We start from the raw sequence: 25,659 nt of genomic DNA on the forward strand, positions 1-25,659 counted from the left end.
ATAAAAGAGCAGGAGGACATCATGACTAGTGTCCTTGTGACATGTGAAGGAAATACGTGGGTTGTCTCAGAGCACACCACAAATATTTAAAGAAGCTAATTGAGACTCTGGGAATGGATAGACCCTCACATATACACATCTACACACATAAACAAATGTAGCTCCATCTCCAGACAGACTTGTATGGGTATTTTTCAGCACATACTCAAAGGCAGATTGATTCCCCTGATATTCTTTCATGTGAGAGTCCGCACCTACAGCTAGTGTCAATAGCTATGAACAATACTGTAGTAAAAGTCAGCCATAGACAGCATGGTGGAATTAGCAGCTCTTTATTCGTGCTAGCTACCATTTGTTGGACAAAACCATGTGATGGTGAGTTGTACCCTACTACCATCTTACTATTTCAAAAACCATGCTTTTTGGGAATCTCTGTATTATCTGAAGAGGCTAAATGTTTTGTTGCAAAGAGGTAGAAATAATTTCTACAATGTTCTTCATTTGACAAATTAAAATAGCAGATCAAAAATGTGGTGATGTCATAACAGATGTGACATTTCTAGAATATTGGGTAAAGCTCTGCAAAGATGGCCTGGAGTTCTTGCTCTCCAGAACAAAAGCCTAGTCATGTAGGGTTTGGAAACAAGATGTTAACAAGAGTTATGGGGCACAAAAGTATAGCTATTAGGAGATTCATGGACAAAATAACTTAATTGCAAAATAAATAGAAGTTTCCATTGCATTTAATTATCAATAGTCAGATTTATTATTTTTCAATATTTTGGCAACCAAATATTCCAACTGCATTCTACTAGTCAGTTAAAAAGTTGAATTTTAACTCTATGAATTCTCAAGAAATATGGATGAATAATCGTAGACAGTTTTGGTCTAAGAGCATTGGATTAATGGAGCCAATGTTATGGAGCCATATGAAGCCATACGTTACTCTTCGCCTAAAACTCTGAACTCAAAACAAGTTAACACTGTTTTCAAATCTTTATTACATAATGCAATAAAATTATTTTATTCTTAAAGGAACAGAAAGGGGACTACACTGGACATGTTCACCTGACCCATTGTCTTTTACAATTTTATATAAAGGTCAGGTTTTTAAATTAGTTTCGTGACTGATTTATTTTAGTATTGTTCATAAACTCCAATTAATCAAATGTTTCTGAAGACTGTGGAAACAGAAAATAAATAAGTCTTTTTAATACCTGAGAATCTAATTCTGAAGGAAGACTAGTTTATAAAATGTAGAAGATATTTCAAAGAAATTTTGAGAATAATTTAATACCAAGGAGAAGACAACATTGCAAAATAAAGCAGAATGACATGTTTAATAAGCACAACTATACAAAAGGCTATAAAAAGTTTGAAGCTAGAATCTGTTGAAATTCAACATAATGAAAATTATATTTGAAAGTTAAATTTGAAACAGATCATGGTGCTAGATATGTAACAACAGATTCCTAAAAATTCATGGAACTCTACACCACAACACTGAATTTTACTACATGTGAATTAAAATATAAATTAAAATTTTAAATCTCAAAAAAAAGAAAGTTAAATTTGAAAACATATGTTTTAAGATCTGGCAAATAAAATCTTTTTCCACATTTCTTTTTCAAATAACATCCTGCATTGTTACAATATCCTCCTCATCAGGAAATCTTGACTAACTTGAATGTTGAAGGAATAAAGAACCTTATTTACTTCAAAATGGTAACTGTGTCTTAAGCAGAAAACCTTTGCATTGACCATGTTTTTTAAAAATAGTTTTTAATATAGAAGAAACCATCTTTGTGTTGTTGAGTATATATATATATATATATATATAAATGAAGTCATTTAACATTATTTAAACACTAATCACTAATAATTATAATTATATCATAGAAAGAGAATGAAACATAAAAATCATGATCATCTCAATAGATGCATAAAAAATCATTTGACAAAATTCAACATCTTTTCATGATAAAAACTCTCAACAACTGGGGTGCCTGGGTGGCTCAGTCATTAACCGTCTGCCTTCGGCTCAGGTCATGATCCCAGGGTCCTGGGATCGAGTCCCGCATCGGGCTCCCTGCTCCGCGGGAAGCCTGCCTCTCCCTCTCCCTCTCCCCCTGCTTGTGTTCCTGCTCTCGCTGTGTCTCTCTCTGTCAAATAAATAAATAAAATCTTAAAAAAAAAAAAACTCTCAACAACCTGAGTATAGAAGGAATGTACCTCAACATAATTCAGGCCACATATGACAAGACCACAAGTAACATCATAGTCAATGGTGAAAAGTTGAAAGCTTTTCATCTAAGATCAAGAACAAGACAAGGGTGCCTACTCCCACTATTTCTATTCAACATAGTACTGCAAATCCTAGCCAGAGCAGTTAGGTGGGAGAAAAAAGAAAGGAAAGGAAAGGAAAGGAAAAGGGAAGGGATGGGAGGGGAGGGGAGAGGAGGGGAAAGAAAAGAAAAAAAGCAAAGAAAAGAAAAGAAAAAGGAAGGAAGAGAGAGGAAAGAAGGAAGGAAGGAAGGAAGGGAGAAAGGGCATCCAAATCAGAAAGGAAGTAGTAAAATTGTCTCTGATTACAGATGACCTAATCTTATATATGGAAAGCCCTAAAGACTATACCAAACAACAGTTAGAACTGATAAATGAATTCAGTAAAGTTGCAGGATACAAAATTGACATGCAAAAATCAATAGTGTTTATCAGTTAACAATAAATGATCAGAAAAAGAAATAAAGAAAAAAATCCAATTTACAATATCATCAAAAACAATAAAATACTTAAATTTAACCAAGAAGGTGAAAGATCTGCATACCGAAAACTACAAGATACTGATAAAAGAAATTGAAGAAAACACAAATGAATGGAAAGATATCTCATGTTTATGGCTCAGAAGAACTAATATTATAATATCCATGCTACCCAATGTCATCTATAGATTCAGGCCAATCCCTATCAAAACCCCAATGGCATTTTTCACAGAAAGAGAAAAACAATTCTAAAATTCATCTGGAACCACAAAAGACTACAAATAGCCAAAGCAATCTGAAAAGGAACAAAGCTGGAGGCATCACACTTCCTGATTTTAAACTACACTACAAAACTACCGTAACTGATATAGTACAGCATCAAAAGCACAAGCAACAAAAGCCAAAATAAACAAGTGAGACTACATCAAATTAAAAATCTTTACAGCAAAAGAAATAATCAACAAGGTGAAAAGGCAACCTACTGAATGGGAGAAAATATTTGCAAACCATATATCCGATAAGAGGTTAATATCCAAATACATAAGGAACTCAATATATATATACATAGATATAACAACTCAAAATATTTAACAACTCAATAACAAAAAATAAATAATCCAATATAAAATGGGCAAAAGGCCTGAATAAACATTTTTCCAAATAAGACATACAAATGGCCAACAGGTATATGAAAAGGTGCTCAACATCATTAATCATCAGGAAAATGCAAATCAAAACCACAGTAAGATACCAAAACTACCTTACACCTGTTAGAACGACTATTATCAAAAAGACAAGAGGTAACCAGCACTGGCAAGGATATGGAGGAAAGGGCCCTTTGTGCACTGCTGGAAATGTAAATTGGTGCAGCCAATTAACAGTGTGGAGATTCCTCAAAAATACCAAAAATACTACTCTACAATCCAGCAATTCCACTTCTGGGTGTATATCCAAAGGAAATGAAATCAGGATCTGAAGAGATATTCACACTAACATGTGCATTACAGCATTATTTACAATAGCCAAGACATGGAAACAATTTAAGTATCCATCAAACAAACAGATAAATGTATATACATACATATCTATAGCCCTCTTCTTTAATACATATATATATCTTTAATGTTTCTATATATGTGTAGCTGCTAATAACATTTAAAAAGATGTTATTTATATACTACATTATTCAGCTATGAGAGAAAGAAGCTAAACCTGCCATTTTCAACAACATGGATGCATTTCAAGGGCATTATATTAAATGAAATAAGTCAGACAGAGAAAGACGAATACTAGATGATCTCTTTTATGTATAATCTAAAAAAACACAATTCATAGAAACAAAAGTAGTTTGATGATTGCCAGGGGCGAGGAATAGGGAAAATAGGCGAAGGTGGTCAAAGAGTACAAACTTCCAATCACAATACGAGTAAGTTCTGGAAATTTAACGCACAGCATGGTGACTATAGTTAATAATACCGTATTGTATACTTGGAAGTTGCTAAGAAAGTAGATCTTTTTTTTTTTAAAGATTTATTTATTTATTTTGAGAGAGTGAGAATGAGAGAGAGAGAGAGTACATGAGAGGGGGGAGGGTTAGAGGAAGAAGCCGGCTCCCCGCTGAGCAGGGAGCCCGATGCGGGACTCGATCCCGGGACTCCAGGATCATGACCTGAGCCAAAGAAAGTAGATCTTAAAAGTTCTCACTACAAAAAGAAAAAGATAATTATATGAGTCAATGAGTGTGTTAACTAACTTACTATGATAATCATCTCACTGTACATATATTACATATATTATATACTACCATAATAAATTAGTTAACACACTCAACACCTCATATAATTATCTTTCTTACATATATAATCCTCAAGCTTACACAATGTTATATATTAATTATATCTCAATAAAGCTGAAAAATAGAATAACAATAATATTAATAACAATCCAGTAGCAACAGTGCTGACAACAGGTACCATTAGTGATGGGTACTAGCACATTCATCAGTTAAACCTATTACACTGAGATACACTTGTTGACTGAGCTTAAAAAGAAGTACTGGGGCACCTGGCTGGCTCAGTCGGTGCAGCATGCAACTCTTGATCTCAGGGTTGTAAGTTTGAGCCCCACATTGGGTGTAGAGATTACTTAAAAATAAAATCTTTAAGGGGCACCTGGGTGGCTCAGTTGGTTAGCCATCTGCGCTCGGCTCAGGGTCCTGGGATGGAGCCCCAGGTCTGTGTCAGGCTCCCTGCTCAGTGGGGAGTGGGCTTCTCCCTCTGCCCCTCCCCCCACTCATCCTTTCTCTCTCTTTCATCTCATGCTCTCTCTCTCCCTCTCGCAAATAAATAAATAAAATTTTGAAAGAAAGAAAGAAAGAAAATCTTTAAATCAATCAATAAATAAAATCAATATTTAAAAAAAGTATAGAATTTAATATTTCCAAATCCCATTTGTTGTCCCTGTTGTCTATTGTTCTGAGCTACCTATGTATGAACCAAGACATACCCATGACCTTCCTTTGATTTAGGAACAATGGAGGTTTCCTTTAGTTATCAATAAGGACTTAGATCTTCATTTTTGCTTTATTTCTATCTGTTCATCAAGCAAATATTTACTAAACATATTCCATATATCAGACTTTGTCTTTGACCTGTGGTTCTCGATGCCCTTTATTTTTTCTTTTTAAATATTTTCTTTCTTCATTTGAGAGATAGAGAGATAGTGAGAGACAGCAAGAGCAGGGGTCGGAGAGAGGGAGAAGCAAACTCCCCACTGAGCAGGGAGCCCGATACAGGGCTCAATCCCAAGACTATGGGATCCTGACCTGAGCCAAAGGCAGATGCTTAACCAAATAAGCCACCCAGGCGCCCCAAAACCAAAGCCCATTCAAACAAATATTTTGTAAGGCTCCCTTTATTATCCTAAAATGAAAGTCAGAAATAATATAAGGTGGTTACAGATATTAAAAAGTAAGTAAATATAGTATTCTAACTATACTGTTAATGAGAAATAAAAGAATGGTTGTTTAAAACAAAATAATATGTATTGTGATATATAAACGCCCAGGGAAGCACACAAGAAACCATAATGAAGTAGGCAGAGGCCTGTACTTACTTAATATGAATTCATTTAAATTCCAAAGAGAAATAAAGAGATCAGATGCAATTCCACACACACAAAGAATATAGGAAAATGACAATGCAGATGTACCAGAGAGACACTCGTATAAAAACAAAGAATGGCAACAGTCCAGGCTTATTTGCGTATAATAAACGAAGAAAGGAAACAACCTTAATTAAGGTAGGGATAGCATGCCAAGACAAGCCCAGATTCTCACCAGGGAGAAAAAGTGTGATAATCCCACAAGTGAGGAAATAAATACTATCCATACCCCCCACCAAAGTTGCCAAGTCTTCAAATGTATCTCAAAAGATATTTTTCTTGTGATTGATAATATCAGCTTCTACTTCACAGGACACTGTGTGATGCCACCATGGACTGTGAAAAATAACAAAGTAATTAAAACTAGTTTCTTCCTTCCCAGTTTGTTCCAATATCACTTACTGTATAGCAATCATACAATCAAGTAGACAGAATGCCCAGAGTGAATAAATTATTCAATAATTTAAAAACAATATCTTTATTCATTTAGACATGCCTCTCAGTACCTATGTTTTCCTCATGTACTGGGCCTTCCACACAACTTCTTGTAAAAAAAATTAATATCATTTACTAAAGTACTCCAGTTCGTATTTTAGATGGTTTAGTAGGGCAGGACTTAAAAGTCTTGCAGGATGCAGGCAACTGTTCATTATGTTGCTCTGTCCCGTACCATGCACAATATCCAGCATTCCTGGCTGTATCCACCCAACGTCCCCAGAGAATTCTTCCATCACCTCCACAATTTTGCAAAGTGCCCGCAGTACTGTACTCATGAAGAACTACAGGGCTAGACTCAGGGTAAGATGGTGAGCACAGATGCCCTTCCTGCCCACATAGAATGGAGGTCTAGTTAGGGAATACAAGCATTAATCAAAAAACCACAAAAATAAAACTATATCTAATCACAAGTTGTGCCATGTGCTTAAAGGAAAGGAATGTGTTGTGGTGAGAACACGTAGTCTAGGGGATCAGGCAAGTCTCCTGCTTAAGGAGACTTATTGCAAATGAGCAATAATTTGGAAGACAGAGAAGCATCTTCATCTCTTTTTTGGCATCGTATAATCAGTGAAATATGATATAATTGTGATGCTTGCCTTGAGTCCTCAATCCTCCTACAGTCTTACCGATAGAGATAGAGATGGTACGGGACAGTGATCTGGAAGGATACTGCCTTTGTGACATAGCACAAAATGGCTAAATGCATCCCATTTTTTCCTTATAATTCACCTACTTAGAATTTATTTTGTTTCCTTTTTTGAAAAAGATTTTATTTATTTGTTAGAGAGAGAGAGAAAGATAAAGAATGAGCAGGGGGAAGGGCAGAGGGAGAGGCAGAAGGACAGGCAGACTCCCTGAGTCTGAGCAGGGAAGCTGATTCAGAGCTTGATCACAGGACCTTGCAATCATGACCAGAGCTGAAGGCAGATGCTTAACCAACTGAGCCACCCAGATGCCCCCATTTTGTTTCCTTTAAATTTATACTGAAGAAAAAACAATGCAAGTGGAAAATGCTCAGTAAAGTATTACTTGGTGACAGTATCTTTTGGTTCTGCTAAGAAAGAGTTCTTAGCAATTATTTCACATTTTTGAGATATTTGAAGATCAGCTATAATTTTTTTCAACTTTACAGGTGAAGAAATGGACTCAAGAAAGCTAAGTAAATACACTGCCCAGGTTCACACAGGAAAGAAGTGTGAAGGAAATAACTTCCTTCTGGTCCACTCCCCAGACCAACAGATGATGCTTTTTCTTCAGTGTGTTATTTTTCTTCACATTTAGTTGCATAACACGATATGCTGCACATGTCATCTAATAGATCTAATAAATGGAGAGAAGAAAAAAATAGTATAAGCCCTATTTGGTTTAAAGAGGAAAAAAATCCTTTGATAAAACCCCAGGAGTGTCCCATACATAAATACTTTCTTTGTGCTGATACTTTGATGTTAATTTTGCCTTGAATGTGGGTACAGAGTTTGAAATCATTTAATAATTTTGATCTGAGTCCAATTTTCAGAAATACAAAAGCAATGGCAGAAGATTCATGAGTGGGAGAAGTGTGGAGAAGATGATTGGTTTTCATTTTAAAGATATCATAAGCCTTGGGGCACCTGGGTGGCTCCGTTGGTTAAGCATCTGCCTTCAGCTCAGATCATGATACCAGGGTCCTGGGATTGAGCCCCACTTGGGGCTGATCAGGGCCCCCTGATCAGCAGGGAGTCTTCTCCCTTTCCCCCTGCTGCTCCCCCAGCTTGCTCTCTTGTGCATGCTCTCTCTTTCAAATAAATAAATTATTTAAAAAAAAGATATCATAGGTCCCAATAGATAAGATCCAAAAAAGAAGACTGTAGAAGAATCAAATTCATTACAGGCACCAGCTGAACATTTTCAAGGATGCCATTAATGTGAGGACTTGTTAGTTCTCAGATCCTTGGGATACTGATTCTCCTTGCAGTATCCATAAGCTCCAGAAAACCTACCACATAGGTTGGCTGCCCAAGATGGCAGCACACACAAACTGGGGAGCAGAGCCAGAACTCCAGGAGTGATGAAAGAATACATCTGATTCTAAGGATTCCACATTTTGCTCATATAATAACAATCTGGCCCAGAGACGTTGAACTGTAACCATACTGCTATTCTGTAGGTCAATGTAATGGGACCTCTGCTGTCAGACTACCTAAATTCAAATTCTGGGTTCCACCACTTACTAGCTTTTTGACCTTGAACAAGGTCACTTGGTGCCTCAGTTTCCTCATCCATAAAATGGCTCTAATAATTATATTCACCTCTGGGCTTACTGCCAGATTAAGAGAGATAATACATGTGAATTATTTAGAATAATATGTGGCAAACTCTAATGATTGTTAGCTATTATAATTATTCTATAAGCAGAAAACGTAAAAGTTTCAGTAAATACAATATTTCGCTATTGATAATGACAATGTTATAGATGTCTACTGTACTCTACCTTACAAAATGAGAGGAAACAAAAACTACTTTGAAACTTAAAAAAGACAAGTTGGCAAAATAGAGGGAATAAACAGTTACTGAGAATAACATTCAGGATTGATAACCTGTGAAAAACCCCATAATGATTAAAATTAAAAGAATAATGATCCCACTGATGGCGGAATTTTCCTTGGGAAACCCTGGAACATGTCATCCTTTCCCAGGCAAACGCTTATTTTCTTGTTTGTAAATTAGAGGTTACAACATTGCTCACTGTAAAACACTGAAGCATTCATTGCTCACTATTGGAATAAAAAATGTTAAACGCCATTTTATTTAAGGCAGATGAGAAAGTAAAAATGAACTGAAATCATCTGTCACCAAAAGAAATTAATGACAAACATCATCTCTTGTGACAGACCCATTATATTTTTGAAGATACCATAAGATAAGTTCCTGCAAGGGTGCTCTGGTTAAGAAGCCATCTGTCTGCTTTGGGCAAATGACTGTGAGCCTAATCCACTTACAGAAAATGTCAACAAAATTGTTTCAACACCAGTGAGCTGAGTAATAGAAACCCCTGAGCTAAACTTTAAAAATATGACTCAAGTGCAGAAAACTTCATGAATGTAGGTTTGTGTGATGATACCGGTATCCTGAGAATTCTCTTGCTGTCATTTTGACAAAAGAACCATTCAATAAAACAGTAAGAATCCACTGCCTGTTGATTCCCCGGCTCTGGGCTCTTTGCTTCCCATTATTGTGATCATTTGCCTCTGTGTCAACAAATCTAATAAGAGAGGACAGAAGATTAGTATCAACCTTTAGCAAGGTGACAAAGATAATTAATTGCATTTCAAATGAAATTTCAGTAATGGATGGTCATCAGCACAAAGAAACAAATACTGTTTAAAAGTTTCAATATCTCAAATTAACTTTCACTGGATAATAAATGACCCTGAAATCCGAATTCATACTGCCATGAGCGCTGTAGGCCAAACACAGAAGGAGCTTCTACAGAAACCTCTACTTGGCCAGCTCATACTATTTCCATTTCAAAAAAGATCATTTACAGCAACCTGAAAGATGTAGGATGCTCCAAACCCCAGAGCAAAGACTATAGAGACTATTCCTAGTACTAGAAGAAGACTTTTAAAATGCTTTCTATTTGCCTGGCATTTGCTTGGTGTGGTTTCATTGTAAGAAATTACTGATTACATTGCTTAAATTATTGGCTACCTCATCTATCCAAAAGGTAAATCTGCAAAAATGCCAGAATAAGAGTGTAGATGTATGGGGTGCCTGCGTGGCTCAGTTGTTAAGCGTCTGCCTTCGGCTCAGGTCATGATCCCAGGGTCCTGGGATCGAGCCCCGCATCAGGCTCCCTGCTCAGCGGGAAGCCTGCTTCTCCCTCTCCTGCTCCCCCTGCTTGTGTTCCCTCTCTTGCTGTGTCTCTCTGTCAAATAAATAAATAAAATCTTTAGAAAAAAAAAAGAGTGTAGATGTAGTAACAACAGGCCACACGGTGAGTGATCACAAAGTGGCTTCTGCTGCTTAACTGCCTCCACAGCACTGAGAATTCCAGCAGGCAAGTGGTATTTTGTGACCTCTGGTCTTGGGCTGCACAACTCTAGAGGCACCATTCACACAGACTTCTATGTGCGCGGCATTCCCTACAGCCCAATGACAGCCATACTGCATCTGGTCTAGACGTGTCCTTTTACCAAGGACATCTTTATTCTCTGCAAAATCATAACACTTTTAAATAGGCTGAAACTGTCCCCTTTAGCAGTGTTTCACGGTGTATGCAGGATAGCCCATCCTGCAGCCTAGTAGGCACCCAATGGCACTGGCATGAGTTCTAAGTTATGTCAGTTGCAGTGGCCAAATAGCTATCAGCAAGAAACTGTTCAAGGGGCAACTTCCCTGCGATCTCCATGCAACCGGTCATTTTTTAATTAATGAAGGTAAGGCAGCTATCAGAGGAAATGGCTATTTCTTATTAATAGTTAAATCAAGGAGTGGCCAGCGTGGCTCCCTCCACAATGACTGTTTGGAGATTTGGTCAGTAATGAGGTGTTCATTGTTGGTGCCTCATAGCCAGCAGGGCATTTGGTTAAACACCAGATTACGGTTACACCAAGGAAATGTCAAGACCTGTTTTCCCTAATCTGAGACTCACTCAAGTTTCAGATCTCAAACTCAAGCCATCCACAACACCAAACTACTAGCAACATATTTTGCTCCAACATGTTGTTTATTTTCATAATTATGCTACACAAAAGTTGAAATAATAGTATCTATATTGGGGTGCCTGGGTGGCTCAGTCGGTTAAGCGTCATGCCTTCGGCTCAGGTCATGATCTCAGAGTCCTGGGATCGAGTTCCTCATCAGGCTCCCTGCTCAGCCTGCTTTAACCTCTCTCTCTGCCATTCCCCCTGCTTGTGCTCTCTGGCTCTCTCTACCTCTCTGTCAAATAAATAAATAAAATCTTAAAAAAAAATAGTATCCATATTTACCAATTGTTCATATTATGTCATTTTGACTTAGTCAATTTATCTATTCCAACTATCTACATATATTTCACCCTAAATATCTCAGTAGGCATATCATGAAAATAAGGGCATAACCACACACTATTATTACCCCAGTGAAATTAGCACTCATTCAGCAATTTCATCTGATATGCAGTGCATATTAAATTTTCCCAAATGTCCCAAAATATCTTTAATAGCTTTTTCAAATCCAGAATCCAACCAAGGTTCACACATTATTAGCACCTCTGAAAATAATGATCCAGCTCTGTGACGTTAGAGGAAAAGTCTGAGTGGCAGTTCACACTCAATGGCAAGTTCACAGCCATGGGTACTGCTTCCCTGAAAGATACACATCTCCACAGCATCACCCAGTCCACCTTCTGGAAAAATGCACCATTAAATCATCACATACACCTGTCAAAACATTTCTTCTGAATGTCAGACACCATCACTCTTACATTCTTGTTTTTAAATCCACGTTATAAACATATATGCCTGGAAAAATTCATCACACATTCACCAAACCCATTCAGTGTTATGCTGATACTTCCCTAAATGCTCATCCTATCCAGGCCTTGGATTTCTTCCCACATAACTGTGAAGATCAAACTATCAGAAACTAGTGGGAGAAAACATTCATAGGCAATTCCAATATTTCAGTAGCTGATATTTTTTAGGCCTTAGGTATGCAGACCAAAAAAAACACATATTTTTGGACGAACTTTAAATTGTGACCATGTAGAAAATCCGGAACAAGCCTTGTGTGATCCTGTCCATGTGCACAGACGCTTGCTAAAGAAACTAGCCCCCCGCTGACCTTGAGGTGGGATGGCACTACTCTGTTCTATCGGAGCACGCCTCTCTGGCTACAGCTAGTTGGACCAAGCTTGGACACGTAGCCCAAGAGTGGCCAATTAATAGCTGGTCAGTGACCTGTCAGCTAGCCTGGCTCCAGGAAGCAATGATGGCAATTAGTGAAAGCAATCAGATTAACTCTCTCAGAATGTGACCTGGGAAATTCAAAGAGCCTTAGTCAGAAAGAGGTGCTAGAAAATACACAGAGGAAAACAAGAAAGGTGAGCGAGCTAAGCCTTTCCAAGGCTACCGCACTAGAGTGAAAATTCACAATTCTTGCTCCTGAGGAAAAAAGCCCGGTCCCCTAAAGCCTGCTTGGATTGCAATAGTCTTCCAGCCTAAATCTCTGTGAGGCTGCCCATTCTGTGGCTTCTCTTCCTCTCAGGAGACGTGTTTCCTGCCTTGTCACATACATGCTTCTTACCTGATGAAGCCTGAATGAATCCCCGTTCCCTGTAACTCAGGTAAAAAAAAAAAAAAAAAAAAAAAAAAAAAATTAAATGAGAAATGACAGGTCTGTTACAATTTTAACCACACCATTTGATTGGTTGATAATCAAGGCAAAATAGAATTTAAACCATGTTTTTGTCCCAGCTAAAGCTTTCTAAGCTTCTCATAGAGAAAGCCAGAATCAGTCACAAGGGTAAGAAAGGACAGGGATTGTGGCTGATGTCTGCAGTGGAAAGAATGATGAACAAATTAGGATTTGGCTGGGTGACCTTGGAAATATCACCACTAACTCCTGAGGGCTACTGTTTCCTTTTCTATTAAAGAAGGAGGTTGGATGAAAGGTTCTTTGAGCTCACCTTATATACTGAAGGTCTGTCATTTATTAATTAGGGCTCAGATTAAAATTGCTGTGTTAAGATTCATCATTTAATTATTTTAAGTAAGAGACCCTCTAGTGGGAAAGAGATAAGGAGGTGATTAAAGTGTTATGATAGCGGAAGAATAGGGTACCATGAAAACACACGGCAGAGATGCCTAACCCTGTTGAGGATGGAGGGCCTGGAGAAGAGGTGGTGTCAGAAAAGGTGTCCTGAAGACTGGGAACCTGAGCTAACAGATGAAGCACAGATAAAGTGCCCCCCCGCAGTGCATAAACCACAGAGTCCAAAGACCTCCTTTGAAGCAGAAGGGACACTTCTTGTAACTGCTCAGCATGAGAGCACAGCTGGTGCCATTGAGAACTAAAAGTTCGGTGTGGCTGGAGGGGCCCATGGAAGAGGAAGGCAATGAGAGATGAAGCTGGAGAGGAAAGAGATCACAAAGAGCTCCATAGGGGTAGTTAGGAAGTTTGCAGGAGGCGCCATAGGAAAACTTGGAAGGGCTTTAAGCATGCATATGACCAGATTTATGTTTAGGAAGGTCACCTCAGCTGCTATGCTGCAGAGGGGGACAGGGTATACGGGAAAGGAAAGACTTTTCACTAACTCGGGTGATAAATGAAGAAGATGAAGCTACGGGAATGGAGATCACATATTTCAAAGGCTGACACAACAATACTTGGTAATTGCTTAGAGGTAGAGGCTTCGGATAATGATCAAGAATAATTCCCAGGATGCTTGCATGGATAACTCCAAATTGTCATTCATTCTTTCATTCATCCATTCATTTACTCAAGTAGAGATACCAGTGGTGTCAGATGTGCATGGAGATGAACATAGTCTGAGACACACTGACCTCCCTGTGATGGAGAGAACCCCCAGTGCAATGCCTGGAGGGTAATTAGGAGGGAAGGGTCTCAAATGGAGGTCATCTAGAGATAAGGAGAGACCCATGGACCAAAGATACACATTTGGGATTTGACAACAGAGTGAAGGTAATGAAAACCATTTGCATGGACTCTGTGACTCTGGGAGAGAGGATGGAGTGACAAGAGAGCCTAGACTAGAACCCTAAGAAACACCAGCGTTTAGCAGACGAGCAGAGGAAGGGTAACCTGCAATAACCGCTGGGAAGAAAGAGCCAGAGATATAAGAGGAACACCAGGAGAGGGCAGTGTCCCAGAATTCAAGGGAAGCAGGGATGCAAGAAGGAGGAGTGACCAGCCATGCAGAATGTTCCCAAGTGGTTAAGGAAAATAAAAGCTAAAAACTGTCCACAAGATTTCGTGACAAGAAGATGACTAGTGACCTTGGTGAGAATGATTTAATGGAGTGTCAGAGGAGAAGACAGATTAAAGTTGGCTAAGGACTGTGTGGGAGGTAAGGAAGTAGATTCAGCAAGTGTAAACAACCTTGTTAAGAAGTTTGGCTGTGTAGGCGAAGAGAGATAAGAAGTAGAGTAGCTGGAGGGGAGCTGAAAGTCTTTCATAAAAGCCATTTTATATGTATAAACACAGATATGCTGAGCAATGAATGTGAAAGGAAAAAGACAAAATATGAAATGGAATTACTAAATGCCTCTACTTCTTGGATTGATTGTTCTTCTAACTTGATTTTCATAGTATCCTAATATTCTTTCTCCTTATTTTAGAGCCCTTCTATTGGTATGAAGTGGGAAAGTTATTCATCAGTTAAAAATGTAAAGTACATAAGCTTAAACATATAATTAAATCTATCTAAATTTAAAAGTAAAAAAGCAGGGATTTCATGGTGTATGCATTTATGGCCACCTCTAGAAAATGATGCGTTCTCACATTGTCCACCAGGTGGCTCCCTTGGTTCCTGTCTGTCCACAAAAAGCTTGTGTGCCAGTGGTTAGAAATGGCCTTCTAAACTGAGGGTTCTAGAGGGGAGGGGGGTGGGGGGATGGGTTAGCCTGATGATGGGTATTAAAGAGGGCACGTTCTGCATGGAGCACTGGGTGTTATACGCAAACAATGATTCAAGGAACACTACATCAAAAACTAATGATGTAATGGATGGTGATTAACATAACAATAAAAAAAAAGAAATGGCCTTCTAAAACCATTTGGTTAATTCCTCTGCCTCCATGTCAATTTGCACCTCAGTCACTCTAAGTCTCCTCAAAGTCATTCTGATTAACTTACAAAGTCATCCAAAAACATTAATGTCTCACCAACCTGTATACATAAGCATTTAAATTAGAAGTGAACACTATGTTCACACAGTAGAAAATGATTTTCACAGAAGGAAAATACCTTAGCAAAATCTGAACTGATCATGCTTCCTCAAAGGCAAAAAAAAAAAAAAAAAAAAAAAAAAAAATTCTAGCCACTTGCTTTTAGAATTTGGTGAAAGGAGAAAAAAATGAGTATCCTTTATACTTGCTGTTTGGAAAATGTTAATAGATACAACTCAACCTAATATGACCTAAAGCTCTCAGGTTCAAGTAATATATTGAGAGTTATAAGACATAAAGATCTTTCCTCTACTTGTTAGGGGTTATTAGCATGATTCAGCATGAGGAAAATGTTACCATTATGTATTTATGAATATTCAAAGTAAGGAAGATATATGAGTTGAAGGGCAATTGAAAGAGTCTACCCCATAGATACTTCCCTTAGCCCTTCTCCCATCCTGCTGTGCCTGAAACACCCACCAGAAATAAAAGAGGGAAGAGCAAAAGTCAGTTTTACAACTATGAGTGCACAAAGGGACTAAGAATACACATACACACATACACCGTAATAGCAGTTAAAACCAGCTTCCTTCATTTGCCAACTTTCTTAGGAAACAGTTCTATCGTTTTTAACTTGCTAACAGTGCAGAATGAATGTTAACACCTCAGGTTTGAGACTCAGTTGGAAATGAGAGAGGGGCCAAGGAAGAGACGGCTCCCCTCACAAAGCCCCTTGGGAAATCCTCATGGCTGGGAGAGCAGATTATTTTACCACCACTTTTTTCCTTCTTTCCTCGTTTCCCGAGAAACTTAGAGAAAAAAAATCCAAACAATTAGCCACTAAGCAAAATCACCTGGGAAGGCAGGAAAGACCATGGGATATTTGGAGAATTGCAGAGGGATTGCCATGGCTGGAGCAAGGGGTAAATGAAAATTAATACAAGGAGGATGAAAGCACCTCATTAAGGGAAATGACCTACGTAACAAGATAGCAACCTCACTGGAGACAAATTAAAGGAATTGTATGCACCTAGGCAGGATTTTATAACTTTGTTACCCTAAAGACCTGAGAGGCTATATCCCTCTGAGGAAAGTATTTGTTTGTCAATATTTATTTCATATGGCCCTATTTGTTATGCTGCTTAAGTGAAAATTGACATAATGTCTATTCAGAGCAAACACTAAAGCATTCTAACCAACCACTAGCAGGATCCCATGGGCCACAATTCCCTACTCTGTAACTTTCCATATTTATGTAGTGGAGCAGCCAGGCTGACACCTGCCAAGAGATGTTTCAGGACTAGAGAGGAATCAATGGATCCTGGCAGCCCGCTCAGCTGCCTTCAAAGGGTGACCTTTAGGTGTGGCAGCAAAAGCACATCCCCCACCATGATATATTATTTGTTCTAATCCTCAGCTTCAGGTCACATATTTTAATAAAGTCTTCCACTAATGTCAACTTCAAGGGTATTAAACCAGCACAGCTGATTTTCTCCCTCTCTGCCCACATACGATTCTCTCCTCTTTCCTCTTGAACTTGGAGAAATGGAGACTCACTGTACTGAAGTTGAGATGAACTCCCCCAGCTGTGGAGAAAGAGTCCAAGTGTTGCTGTCCTATTTTAAAGTAACAGTCTCCAGTGCTCTTCATATCTATACCCCACAGGATGTTTATTTTCTACAGTCAAGGGTTCTTTTTTTTATAAAAAGAAAAATATAAAAAACCCCTAGTTACTATGGACAAATTTCTCATACATACAAAGATGAACACTCAAAGAATACGAAACCTCAATATTCATAATACAAAGGGAAGAGAAAATCTGCCTAGAGTTTAAAATGAAGTCCCATTCCTCATTTGGAAGGCCAGACTAAGATGAGATTTGTACTGTGGCCTGCAGCCAAAAGTGGACTATTTTGGTAGATGTATATATCTTCTAGTCTCTAGGGAATTAACGGTTAAGAATTCTCTCTTTTACTTCATAATTCTGGTATACCTCTATAGCCCGGACAGTGTTTGCCAAAGAAACTTTCTGCAGTGATGGGACTATTCTATATCTCTGCTGTTTAGTATGGTAGTCACCAGCCACATGTGGCCTTTGAGCACTTGAAATGTGACTTGTGCCACTGGAGGACTGAATATATAATTTTATTTAATTTTAGTTATTTTTATTTTAATAGACACCCATAGCTAGGTTTTCCACATTGGACAGCACAGGCTCCAAATGATGCCAAACTTCCTCAATGTAATGAATCAACTAAAATTATTTTTCACTCTTTCCAACCTCTTTCCTGACATAGCACTCACCACAATTACAATTTAATAACTAATTATGGCTTGCACTTTTTAACATCTGCATCTCCCACAAGAACACACACTCCTTGAGTACGGTGGCTGCTTCCATCACATGCACAGCTATATTCCCAGCAGCTTAGCACAGGGTCTTGCCCAAAGCAGGGATCCAAAGCATTTGTTGAATGAAAGAATAAATTGGGTGCCACAGAATACACATTCACCTCAGCCTAGAATTTCCCAGGACCACTGACATCCACTCCCAGCAAAATCTTAATGCCCAATTTTTTAACTCTATCAAGGAATACCAATTCACCCAAAAACTAGCCCATCCTTTTATAACCAATATATTGCCCTCTACCTTTTACTCAGGCCCTTTTATAACAAGAATTTTCTGGAGAAAATAACCAAAGGACTGGCCATGATGCTATTAGCAATTTCAAGGTCAGGTGGAGTGACAACAGGTATAGCTGGGGGAGGCAGGAGCCAGTGGAGTAATAATGGATATATTTGGTAAGAGATGTGGGCTGGTAGAATTCTTCTAACCACACCACTAGGGAGACTGTCCCATCTGCCCACATGGAGAACAAGTCCTGTGACCTTGGGTCCTGCACTTCACATAAAAATACATTCTAATCAGGGGCGCCTGGGTGGCTCAGTCATTAAGTGTCTGCCTTCCGCTCTGGTCATGATCCCAGGGTCCTGGGATCGAGCCCCGCATCGGGCTCCCTGCTCGGCGGGAAGCCTGCTTCTCCCTCTCCCGCTACCCCTGCTTGTGTTCCCTCTCTCGCTGTCTCTCTCTCTCTCTCTCTCTCTGTCAAATAAATAAATAAAATCTTTAAAAAATGCATGCTAATCAAATTATATTTTTCAGCCAATAATCAGTATGAAACTGGATCCGCCCCCTCCCCCCCTCCCCCGGTAGGTTTATATTAGGAAACTCCTTAAACTTTAGCTTTCAATCCTTTTCATCCTGGGTCACTGCTATGAACTGAATGTGTCCCTCCAAAATTCATATGTTGAAACCTTAATCCCAAGTGTGATGGTATTTGGAAGTGAAGCCTTTGGGAGGTCATTAGGTATGGATGAGGTCACAGGGGTTGGGATTGGTATCATTCCAAGGGAATGAAGAACTCAAGCTCACTCTCTCTCTCTACCATGTGAGGAAATCAGGAAGAGGGCTGTCACCAGAGCCTGACTTGCTGATATCCTAACCTCAGACTTCCCAGCCTCTAGTACTGTGAGAAATAAATGTCTGTTGATTAGGCCATTCATTCTGTGGTATTCTTGTTATAGCAGCACAGACTGACTAAGACAGTCACTGTATAAGTTTGCTAGGGCTGCTATGACAAAGTGCCACAGGAATAATCAAGATTAAATAACAGAAATTTATTTTTCTCACAATTCTGGAGGCTAGAAGTCTGTTGTCAAGGTGTGGGCAAGGTTGGTTGCTTCTGAAGCCTCTCTCCCTGGCTTGTGGTCTTCTTCTCTCTGTTTCCTCACCTGGTCTTTCTTCTGTGTGTGTTTCTTTAATCCCCCCTACTTATAAGGACCCTAGTCATGTTGGATTAGGGCCCATACTAATGACCTCATTGTAATTTAAATACCTCTTTAAGGACACTATCTCTAAATACAGTCACATTCTGAAGCACTGGCCGTTAGGACTTTACACATGAAATGAGGGTGAATACAATCCAGCCCATAACAGTCACCCCTCTCCCAGTGTTCCAATCTGTATCTCAAATTAACTTACTATCTACATCCAACCACCCCAGAAACCTCTGTTTAAAATTTTGGGATGGTTTGCCTATTGTACTATGAATGACAAACACTTCTCTGACCATCTGTAGACCCTCACTGCTTGTATATATTTGTAGGCTTAGGACTTTATCATTATAAAGTATGGCTTTACCATCATCAATAAGCTTTTGCATACATTACATATGAAATAGCCATGTAAGAGGTGGGACAGTCCCGTCACTCTATGGATGAGGACTCCAGGTACACACTGCCTGGGTTTCGATTCTAGCTCTGCCACTCATTAGCTAGTTGACCTTCTTAAAGGTTAGCTATTACCCAACCCTCCTGTCCCTCAGTTTTCTCATGTACAAACGGGAAATATTAATAGCACCTACATCCTGTGGTCGCTATTACAATTAAATGGTTTAATAAGTGTGAAACACTTGGAACTCTGTCCTGTAAAGAATAAACATTTTATATTATATCTCTGTTAGCTATTATTATTTGTTGCTATTGCTAAAGTGCACTCTGTATCTAAAGTATTGGAAAGAGAATCAAATTCATCAATTCTAATCAGCCATATGCTGGATACTAGTTTTACAGTGAATAGTTTCATTTTCCCTAAAATGCCCACCTCTTTTTGGTGCATGCAAGTTGTTTTTCAATAATTTTCTAGGTTATTGAATACAAATAATGATGATCTCAAGATGAGAGGATTTTTCCAGAAGTGTAACTAAGACCAAAAGGAGAAGACTTGCCTGTTTGGCAAGTAAATTTGAGGAAGGAGAGGGAACTCTCAAGGCATTTTCATATATTTATAGCACTAAGTATATGATGAGCTCTTGATAAATATTTAAAAAGTGACAATGATGAAGACGGTGATGATTCACAAAGGGAGGAAGGAACTCAAGGATGAAAGTTATCCAGATTTTAAAAAAAGATCATATAAAAATGTCTAAAGTTCAGTCACTTGGAATGTTAATGATATCTGAACCACCCTGGAAAAAGACAAGAAACTTGAAGAGAACTGAAATATATTCTCTCAGTCCTCTTATGAGAAACTAAAAACAATAATGACTAAAGTGTTAGTTACTGCACCAGGGCAATTTTCAATATTCTTTTCTAGGCTTATATTCAAAGAATTCAATTGAACAAACACATCTTGAGCATATACCATGTGCTGTTTCTACTGTAACAATAAAAAATGGAATGTGGGCAGTAGAATGGTAAAATGTACCAGAGGGCCACCAAAAATTGTATACAACATATACTCAGAACCTGTATGTACTTGTGTGTACACTGCATGCACACTGTGTAAACTGAGGAAAATGGCTGGGAAGAGCTGAGGCAGTGGTCTGGAAAACTGCAACTCTATAAATATCCCTGAGATTAGTCATTCATTGCCCGAAAAACAAAAGATGGGCACCAGGAGGATGAAAAAAATAAAGGTGGGCATCGGGCCTATACTGAGAGGAAAAGCTAAAACCGAAGTACCGGTTTAATGCACATAAGTGCCTGCCAATTTTCTATGAAGACAGAATACCTGGGTAGGAAAAGATGAGCCTGGGTAAGTTTAGGCCAGGGCGAATGAAACTCCCCAGAGGTAGAAGGAAGAAAGAAGAGGTCAAACTGGCAAACCCATGAGAAAATGCAGCTGCCAAGAACCACAGAAGCACTCACCTTCCCACGTGGCACACAGACATCAAGGGGTGACACTGGACCCCATGACTTTGGATATGAATAACAGGCTTTGGAGTCACACAGATCAAGGCTTGCGTCTACTTCTTACTGGTGAGTTATGTTATACTGAACACATTGCTTCGCTTCTGTAATCTTGTTTCCCAGTTTAAGCTAACACTGCTCAGGCACAGTCCCCACCCTGAAGGAGCACAATGTCATAAGAAAAAAAGACATGGGAACAAATCATTAGGACATAGTGAGTCAGGGTGGGGAACAAAGGGATGAGATTGTATATAAACTACAGATATAGCACCGAAAGGGGCTTATCTGGTTTTGATGAGAATTGGGGTTGGAGCTCATGGAGAGAAAAGAGCAGGAAAAGCTTCCCTAGAAAGGTAATGGAGAACATGTGCTAGATTCGAGTGAGGAGGAGGGACTGGTTAAGTGACTGAGGAGGAGAAGAACATTACAATCGGCAGGAACAGCATGTGTGAAGGCGTGGAATCCTGAAACTGCCCAGTGTGTTCCAGGAACCACAGAACTGTGGGAGTGTGAGACGGAGGGTACAGAGCTAAGCAAAAGGCCCATCACAGAGGATCATCTTATCCAGGCCAAGAACTTGGAATCACGTTATAGCCGACAGAAAAACAATAAAACATTTATCTCACTCCACTTGGGCTATTAATTTCAATCCTCTTAAATTTTTTTTCCAAAGTGTTTTTTCTCTGAAGATTAAAAATTCTTAATTAAATTTTCTTTCACAAGAAGCTTGCATTAGACTTGGAAAGTGTATTGGACGTTATTTTCCCAACACCTTCTGTTTCTGTCATCTGGAGTTACAAACTGAATTAACTAAGTTTGATTGTTAAAACCAGTCAAAGTTAAGATCTAACTAAGACCTAGCTGAGCTACAAAGGAAATTTTCCTCCTCTGATTTCTCGAACACTCTGGCTTGTTGAACTTCTCTATCGTGCTCCACTATACCAATAAACGATGGGTTCACAAAAAAGACACAGCACTGCACATGGATCCTTTTGAAATTACTGAAGACTTCTCTTAAGGGTAAACCTTAGCAGGGGCGCCTGGGTGGCTCAGTCGGTTGTGTCTGCCTTCCCCTCAGGTCATGATCTCAGGGTCCTGGAATCAAGACCCACATAGGGCTTTCTGTTCAGCAGGAAGTCTGCGTCTCCCTGTCAATCACCCTCTGTGATCTCCCTCTCTCTCTCTCTCAAATAAATAAATAAAATCTTAAAAAAAAAAGAGTAAACCTTAGCAAAGAAAATCACTGTGGTAGACAATAATTATAATTAATACAAGCAATAAATACTAAAAGACACTCCCAAAAACTTCATGGAAAATAGAAGGCTAGAGATAGAAAAATTCTCAGACTGACAATTTCATGGAGGTTATATGACAAATCCAGGGGGCACCATTCACACAGACGCAAAGGAAACGGCATCCCCTAGAGCTGTGTAGTGCACAACTCACATGGTGGCATGAGGCAGTTCTGGCCAATTCAGGGATCAGATCGTTAAACTTTGTGTTGCAAAAAAGAAGTGGCATTGGTGTAGAAATGTCTAATCAAGAGCTGCAGTAAGATAATTTTGGTGTATTGATGTTTAACTTCAATGAAATTCATAAAGTCTCAAGTAATGAGTTATCAAGGTTGGCTGTAGTTCAAGGTCTCCTGTGAAAACTCTTCCTGGGTATCCTTGACAAAGGAGCCAAAGGAAATGACCTTCCCAGGAGCAGTTATTTAAAGAATAAGGATGGTGGTAATCACTATTTGCTCCCTCTCCCTCTGACCAGAGAGGAAGTTCTAGGACAAAAATTATACTTTCTGAGACAAACCCAGTAATCTGTAAGTTGGTGGTTATTAAGCAAAGGATAATAACAGAAATAATTTAGTCTGAATGATTTAACTGCAATTTCATAGCTGAGACAGTACTTTCCAGAATTTAGAAATGGAATGTCTACCCTGGCAGTGCTTATCATTATTATATTATTGTACATTTTTATGATTTTCACAAGAACAACTGAGAGTAGTTTTTAATAACAAAAAAATTCAGAGGAGGACATAACTTCTTCAATGTTGTTATTGTAGCTTCATGCATATTTGCAGAGCTTAGAATGAGTAGGGTTAATAAATGAATTCTTTGATATGAGAACCAGGGCTACGTTATAACATAGCACACAAGCACACACTATATATACATATAATTGTTCCTTTCAATGACATTCTTCCTCTCCCAGGCAAAAATGTATTACAGATAAAAGAGAACAGGATGGAAGTTGCTGGCTTTTTTCCCTCTCTGGTTTCAGATTACATGAAAACACTCCATGGGCTGACTCAGAGGATACACAATATATATTGTTAAGAACCCTAGGCTCATTTATTCAGATTTAGTATTAGGCCATAGTTACTATTAAAACACACTTTTCATACACAAGCATTTACATGCCAGCTTCATTTTTTTGCAGCCTTGGATATTAGTTTCTTGGTTCATATCAAATCCACAATAAACAAAAGAGCCACTTCTGCAATATGTATAAGTGTAAAGAACCATCTGGAAGGTAAGGGAATGGAGGAAGTAGTGTGCAACCAGCCATGATTTCACCAGCAAATAAACTGTCTATAGCTCTCAAGTGTCAATATGACTATTCTATCAGATGTTGAAAATGTACTCATCTATGCAGTGTGAAGGAATAAACTACTGCTATAATAATGTACTACCAGAGAACACAAGTAACTCTAAAACAGTCAACCTTTCCTCTCTATATATTTTTGCAAAAAAAAAAAAAAAAAAAGAGTGAAGCTCAACTAAATCTGGAGAAACAGAATATTACAGTGAAACAAACCCACATTTCTGACCCAAGTCAATTGGAATTAAGTGCTGAAACCCAGCCCAGAATTTTACGATATCTAGTATATTTTAAATGTATATGAGAAATACATCTCTTAATCCATGTTTAAGAAAAAAAAAAGCTCAACTTTCTGAAACTAGATTTGTTGGTAATTGATCAGGAACTTCTTTTTGGCCCAAGAGATTAATATCTCTCAGGCAACAGGGTCCACAAACCAATTTTATTCTCATTGCTCCATAATGCCAGTTGCTTGGTAGCAGACAGCTGGGAAATCTAGAATATTCTAGATGATTAAGGGATACCTCTGAGATATTTGGACTGCAATCTTTTTTTCTGCAATACATTGTAAAGCAGTTTAAGAACTTTCCATCCCTGAGTCCATTGACTCAAAAGTCCATTGAGAATACTATCTTTTAAACAAATACTCAAAGAGTTTGGCTATTTTTAGAACACATAGCTTTGTCCTGGCAGATTTACAAACCAAATCATGAGGAGTTAGTGTATCTTGCTGCAAATCAAAGGATTCTCTTCAGTAAGAAAGAAATCTATAGTTTTGGTTGTCTCTGAAAGCAAGCAGCTTTTACTAATGACTTTATAACATTCCCATAAAATCATCTGATAATCAAAGTTTAAGACTCAACCCTAAATCATAGTTTTGTGATAGTCTTTTCCTTCCAGAAGTTACTTTCTTTCAAAAGCATTAATATAATTATAATGATACTGATACTGATAATGATGAATGTTTCTTGCCTTATTCAAATAATTTTCTGAACAGTTATGTGTAAGTTTTTTATGATTCTAAAGTTACTTTTAGGGCACCTGGGTGGCTCAGTTGGTAAAGCCTCTGCCTTCAGCTCAGGTCATGATCCCAGGGTCCTGGGATCGAGCCCCACATCAGGCTCCCTGCTCAGTGGAGAGCCTGCTTCTCCCTCTCCCTGTGCTGCTCCCCCTGCTTGTGCTCTCTCTCTCTCTGACAAATAAATAAATAAATAAATAAATAAATAAATAAATAAATAAATAAATTTAGAAAAATAGTCACTTTTAAGAATCCAAAGGGATTTCTTTTTCAAAAAATCTATAACAAATCTTTTCATAAAGCCATGGATTTTTCCTTAAAAGGAAAATTCTGTTCCTAACTATTCTGTTTTGATGAATAGGTGCTTTCATCTATTACAAATGCTTAAGTATCACAAATACATGGGGAGTGATTAACAATACAAAACTGTTTTACAAGAAGTGGGAAATAAGGTGGAAAAAAATGCTCCCCTTGTCACCCACCCCCTCCCTGCTGGTTTGTTACTTTGGGTATATAATCTCATACATGATGTATATTTGAGTACACTGGATCACCTGAAATAAGAGAAGTCTAATTAAATTGGAAGATAACCACCTCTGGACGGAGAGAAATATTCTTACTACCCATCATGACCTTTCAATATGACTTTAAAAGAGTAACATCGAATTTCATTATTCTTAACTTAAATTGTCCTTTACATGTTTACATTTACAGATATGTATATAACATGTGTATATATATATATCCAGACATATATAACATTTTTATATACATATTTATATATGTAGGTATGTATGTCGACATTGTTAAACTTAACCTGAGCCCTGTGCTCCTGGAAAACAGGGACGTTAAGAATCCCCCCCACCTTTTTGTGTTCCAGGAAATGGTTTACTGCAAATAACCCCCATTCCCCATTATGAGTGAGATAAGAGTCATAGGTGCCCCCTTTGTTTACCTATCCCGAGGCCAGACACAGACCTTCCAGATTCCCTTTCAG

The 25,659-nt window shown here is 38.4% G+C and overlaps 1 protein-coding gene across 4 annotated transcripts in view; it reads right to left on the reverse strand.

Moving 5' to 3' along the window:
* Positions 1 to 25,659, reverse strand: part of PLCL1 (phospholipase C like 1 (inactive)) — a 335,868-nt gene that overhangs the window by 5,823 nt on the left and 304,386 nt on the right. The window contains exon 6 of one of the 4 annotated variants that reach the window (XM_028125286.2): positions 12,690 to 12,718. The exons of 2 other annotated variants lie outside the window; for them this stretch is intronic. In XM_028125286.2, the coding sequence (XP_027981087.1) occupies positions 12,690 to 12,718 (29 nt within the window). Of the gene's footprint in view, positions 1 to 12,689; positions 12,725 to 25,659 lie in introns of all 4 variants that reach the window. One more of the 4 variants, XM_028125277.2, reaches the window with a different exon arrangement.

The sequence above is a fragment of the Eumetopias jubatus genome, unplaced genomic scaffold (assembly GCF_037043125.1).
Source record: "Eumetopias jubatus isolate StellerSeaLion01/CBP00866 unplaced genomic scaffold, mEumJub1_p1.0 scaffold_3, whole genome shotgun sequence".
In the NCBI taxonomy this organism is placed as follows: Eukaryota; Metazoa; Chordata; class Mammalia; order Carnivora; family Otariidae; genus Eumetopias; species Eumetopias jubatus.